Source organism: Fistularia commersonii, chromosome 2 (assembly GCF_037954325.1).
Source record: "Fistularia commersonii isolate RoL2024-O1a breed Wild chromosome 2, RoL_Fcom_v1.0, whole genome shotgun sequence".
Classification (NCBI taxonomy): Eukaryota; Metazoa; Chordata; class Actinopteri; order Syngnathiformes; family Fistulariidae; genus Fistularia; species Fistularia commersonii.
In genome coordinates, this window is record NC_141285.1 from 9,203,729 (window position 1) to 9,209,434 (window position 5,706).

General features: G+C 40.6%; 1 protein-coding gene across 1 annotated transcript; it reads left to right on the forward strand.

Annotated features, from left to right (window-relative positions):
• The first annotated feature begins 3,260 nt into the window (after positions 1-3,260).
• On the forward strand, positions 3,261-5,706 carry LOC147236282 (tripartite motif-containing protein 72). Its single transcript, XM_086160730.1, has 6 exons — positions 3,261-3,845; positions 3,935-4,030; positions 4,124-4,357; positions 4,783-4,805; positions 4,889-5,022; positions 5,108-5,706. The coding sequence occupies exons 1-6, from the start codon at positions 3,261-3,263 to the stop codon at positions 5,704-5,706; spliced, it is 1,671 nt and encodes a 556-aa protein (XP_086016856.1).

Genomic DNA, 5,706 nt, shown 5'->3' on the forward strand with positions numbered 1-5,706 from the left:
CGTGACTTAACTGACCTATTCAGGAAAGACGTATACGTACGTTTACGTTCACAAGTTGAGAAAAACACTTGAGCAAACGCCTTCCCTACGTAATAATACTATTTTTTGACGGGCGGACCGCTGGGAGTGCACACAGAAGGTGGAAGGACACGCAGAGCCACATGCCGCTTGGGCATATAAACCTTTTTTTTTTTTTTTTTTTTAATTGAGCCCAAACAGCATAAACAAATATACGTATTTACAAATAAACATGGCAAGGTAGAATCGAATGTCAATGAAACAACCGGGGATGAGGAAGCAAAGGATATAAGGACATTGGTTCTGTATGTAATCAGAGGTTGACAATGTTAAAAGTTTGTGAGAAATGTTTAATGCTTGACGAAAACGAAAGTAAAAGAAAATAATGAAATAAATAAATAGATAAATAAATTTAAAAAAAAACCTTCAAGGGGAATATAACATGTATTTAACTTGGTAGTTCACAAGGAATCTCAGATATCGAACTGTATATTTTTTTGGTTTTGGGATTTTTCCATAAGTTTTAAGAATTTTTTATGTTATTCAAAATCATTTATAAAGAATGTAAAATTGGGGAAACACTTTTGCATTTTGTTTTTGTGAATGAAGAACTTGGCCAGGCCTAAAATAACATTGACACATAGTTCATCTCTTTTGTTCCTTAAAAGTCAACCAAATGTTATGTCATCTCTTGTCATCTCTTGAGAAGGACAATTGTCTTTAACTCGTTTTTGAGTTTTAGCCCAAAAGCCCTGTACTTTTTCGTATGGACATATAAACCTATACGGCAAGAAAACATATGTACACCTTGTCATAACTAGGCGTAAATAAAAAATGTATCGTTAGGTTTTTTTTTTGTGTAATTTAAAGAAAACCATTCAGCATCTCTGGTCTCACCACTGTCTAGAACACCTTTCCTTTCTTCTGGCTGATAATCTTCTATCGCATAGTAACCCTGACACTTTTTCCACCCATTCCAGTCTGCTTGAGCCCGTCTTCTCACCTCACTGCTCTGGACTGTTGACCCTAAGTACCTGAAATCCTTCAACTTCTTGATCTCCACTAACTGTGGGCTCACCGTTCCACCCGAGTTCCTCTCATTCACACACATATACTCTGTCTTGCTGCGACTAACTTTCATTCCTCTCCTTTCCAGCACACACCTCCACCTCTCTGGATTTTCCTCAAGCAGTTCTCTGCTCTCACTACAGATCACAATGTCATCTGAAAACATCATGGTGCATGGAGATTCCTTTCTAACCTCATCTGTCAGCCTGTCCATCACCATAGCAAACAAGAAAGGGCTCAGAGCTGATCCCTGATGGAGTCCCACCTCCAGCTTGAACTTCTCTGTTACCCTTACGGTACACCACACCACTGTCTCACAGGTAGCATACATATCTCGCACCAGTCTAACAGAATTCTCTGCCACTCCAGATATCCTCATACAATACCAGAGCTCCTTTCTTGGCACTCTATCACATGATTTTTCTAGGTCTACAAAAACACAATGCAGCTCCCTCTAACCTTCTCTGTACTTCTCTCTCAGCATTCTCAAAGCAATACAGCATCTGTAAATACTCTTTCTAGCCGTGAAGCCATACTGCTGTTCACAAATGCTAACTTTAGCTCTCAGTCTAGTTTCCACTACTCTTTCCCATACCTTCATTGTATGGCTCATCAACTTTATTCCTCTATATTTGTCACAATTCTGCACATCCCCCTTATTCTTAAAAATGGGTACCATCAGACTTCGTCTCCATTCTTCAGGCATACTTCTCCATCTTCTCGCTCACTAAGATCCTGTTGAATAATCTAGTCAGAAACTCTACCTCTGCCTCTCCTAGACATTTGCACACCTCTACAGGTATATCATCAGGACCAACTGCCTTTCCACTCTACAATGCCTTCCTCATTTCACTTTTACTAATCTCTGCTACTTTGTGGTCTACAATTGTCACCTCTTCTACCATTGCCTCTATTTCATTTTCCACATCTCTTCAGTTCTCAAAGTACTCTTTCCATCTTCCCATCACACTGTGGGGCATAGCCACTAACAACATTGAGCATCACACCTTCAGTTTCCAGTTTCAGAAAGATAAGTCTATCTGACATTCTTTTCCCCTCCAGAACATTCATAACAAACTTTTCTTTCAAGATAACTCCGACTTCATTTCTCTTCCTGTCAGTACCATGAGAGTATAAACTTAAAGCATGCTGCTAAGCTTCTAGCCTAACTACCTTTCCACCTGGTCTCCTGGACACACAGTATATCCACCTTCCTTCTCGGCATCATGCGGACCAACTCTCTACTATTTCCTGTCATAGTCCCGATATTCAAAGCCCTACTCTCAGTCCCAGACTCTTGCCTTTCCTCTTCTCTCTCTGCTTACAAACACGCCTTCCTCCTCTCTCTCACTCAAGGAAGACAATTGAAATGTGCAGCAAGGTAAGCAAGACAGAGCACCGGAATCAACCTGCAGTAAACAGCAAGTTAAGTGATACTTGGAGAAAGAAATAACTAAGAGAGGATACATGTCAAAAAATGTTGGAGAATGGCTGTTGACACACATCTGCTGAATTGTTATGACTTTTCAGAAGTTACTGCCCTTTGCATATAAAGCCATCCATCCAATATCTACAATTATTCCTGCACTGAGGGTTGTGGGGATGCTAGAGCCATCCCAAGCTGTCATTGGGCAAGAGACAGTGTATACCCTGGACGGGTCGCCAGTTGATCACATGGGCAGATATCGGTATGAACCATTCACTCTCTCATTCACACATCTGGGCAATTTTTTCGATTTATTCTAATTAACCTCCTGCATGTTTTTGGACTGTAGGAGGAACCCGGTCGGAAGCAACTCAGAAACAGGTAGAATGTGCAAACTCCACATAGAAGGGCTCCCTGTGAGAATGAACAATGGGCAACCATGCCGCCCTGCATATATTACCCTCTAACACAAAGGTTTGTGTTGTTAATATTTTATTTGGCACTGCATTTAAATTTTATATATATATATATATATATATATATATATATATATACAAACACACATATATATATCCTGATGTCAATGTTTTTGTGTTTGAAACAGTAGACGAGAAGACATCAGTAGTAATCTGACACTGAGTTGCATGAGTGGTGTATGTTTTCTAAAAGAGGCCTTTGAAATATTGATGAGTCGGAAGTCCAGCAGCACAGGACATACTAAGGTTCTATTGCAAATTCAAGCAGAGCTATGGGAACTGCTAAAGAAACTCTGAAATGTCCCATCTGCCAGGATTTATTCATAGACCCTGTAACACTCTCATGCGGACATGATTTTTGTCTTACCTGCATCCAGGATGTTCAGGACATTGATGTCGTGTCGAAGGAGGGTCAATTCTTCTGTCCCGAGTGTCAGATCTTCCTTCCATCCACAGACACACTGGAAATAAACACCAGCCTTCAAATGGAAGTCAAGGATTTCACTAAAAGACCACCAGAGCAACAGACAACAACCTCAACCATGGAGTCATCTCCGGCTGTCCATTGTGACCACTGCATACAGATGCCCTCAATAGCCATAAGGACCTGTTTAACCTGCGATGCATCACTGTGCCAGGCTCACGCTGAGCTCCACCAGCAGAGATCAGCTCTAAGGGAACACACAGTGGTGGAGGTGATTGGGGATCCACTGTTACTGAAGTGTAGGGAGCACCGTGATGAGCTGAAACTCTTCTGTTTGGAGGAAAGACTACCTGTATGCTGTTTATGTGTCTTAGTTGGCAAACACAAGAATCACAAAGCTGCCAGAATCCATGAAGCCTGTGGAGATTTCAAGGTGAAAATTAAAAATTGGTGTGTTTTACATCTCTATTTATATGTCAGAGTGTTTGTTTTGTTTGGGGATTGTTGCATCCTTCTCTTCAGAGCAGATTAGATACAAACATGAGGCACCTGCTACAGAGGAGATGTGAAGCAGAACACGTCATCAAGGACTTGGAAACGTTGTACACTCAAACTGTGGTACAGCTGCTCACTTTGAACAACCTTTGAAATCACTATTCATTTTAGTTTATATTCCTAAACTAAATTCTAAATGTTTCCTTTACCTCCTAGAAATCCGCTGAGGATATCAGAGAAAGAATCTCAGACAAGTACAACAGGATACGTGTTGTGTTGGATGGTGATGAACGTCTGATGATGCAGATCATAGATGCAGAAGAAACATGCATGATTGAGTGGCTGGAGGCCCAAAGGGGAATAATGGAGACTCACATCAGAGAGATAAACAGCCTCAGAGCCTCCAGCAAATCCCTCTTACAAGAAACAAATGAGTTAAGATTCCTACAGGTAAGTTGATATTAGTTGAAAGAACAATGCTGCTCTTAAAACCTCTGCAAGTCAAAGTTAAAATGTCAAATAAGGTGAGCTTAAAGATGTTGACTTTTTTCATTGACATTATAAATACATGGGTTATATTAGACATGCTTACATTCAAATCACAACATTGATTCATCGTAACAATGGTGTCCAGCTCTGTGCCTGTTGGTCCAACCAACAAGTCAGATCATTTCTCTACATGTACTGAAAGGTCCAGGAAAAGGCAAATATTGGATGATAAAATCTCAACACCAATTTATTGGTTGGCCTCTAGATATTTTTGTGAAATGCCATGGTGGTGTTTTTGTGATCATCTGAAAATGTTATATTAGTCTATCTAAAATGTTTGGGATGAAAATCTGTACAGTTCTTCATGGCCTGTTTATCTTTAACAGGAAATTACAATAAAGAATCTTTGGTGAGTATACTTATCATTTACATATCTATTAGTTCTACTTGCTTGGTATTTCTTCCTTCAAATTACTTTCAGTTTTTTTGTAGTGACCCTTTGGATTTAGCACCAATTGAGGATATAGACAGAAGTCTATGTGACCCCGAGAAGCTGAGAACAGTAGAAAAACTGGTGGATGACCTCACTGTGGCTCTGTCCCAACACTTCCCACGAATGTGGTCATGTCAGTAAGAAATCAAATATTTTGCAATCTAAAATCCACTTCCTAACTCTGTAGCTGTGTGCTCAATGTAAACCTCTATTTGCAGATCTAAGTTCTCCTACATTGGACTCAAAAACAGCCCATCCCAAACTTGAAATATCCCAGGACGGTAGACAAGTGTACTGGAGACAGCGAACCGTCGATGAAGTTCAACCATATGACTCTCAATACAGCGTCCTGGCTCAAGAAAGTTTTACTAGTGGCCAGAACTACTGGGAGGTCATTGTACAGGAGAAACCGTATTGGCTTATAGGCGTAAGCGCAGGAGGGGTTGAAAAACAAGACAATACAATTCCAAGGTTAACTCACCCAAGTCTGAACAAGACATCCTGGTGCATCTACCATGGAAAAGGACAGTATCTTGCATGCCATGACATGCAGGAGAAGCAGCTGTCAGTTGGGAAAAAGGTCAGAAAGTTAGGCATCCTGGCTAATCTCCAGAAGGGGGAGCTTTCGTTCTACAATGCTGATACAATGGCCCTGCTTCACTCTTTCCATGTGGAGTGCAATGAGCCTCTGTACCCAATTTTCAACCCCTGCATTGATGTAAATGGACTCAATTGGCAGCCTCTTACTTTATTTTGGATCAAGGATCCTTGGAATTGGAACAGAGACACTGATGAAGATGAAAGGAAGGACAAATAA

What these genes read in the sequence shown, in the direction of transcription:
- LOC147236282 (XM_086160730.1), top strand. Translation starts at nt 3,261, where the DNA reads ATGGGAACTGCTAAAGAAACTCTGAAATGTCCCATCTGCCAGGATTTA. An exon ending in AAGCCTGTGGAGATTTCAAG is followed by an intron (nt 3,846 to 3,934) that starts GTGAAAATTAAA and finishes CCTTCTCTTCAG; the next exon opens with AGCAGATTAGATACAAACAT. An exon ending in CGTTGTACACTCAAACTGTG is followed by an intron (nt 4,031 to 4,123) that starts GTACAGCTGCTC and finishes TTTACCTCCTAG; the next exon opens with AAATCCGCTGAGGATATCAG.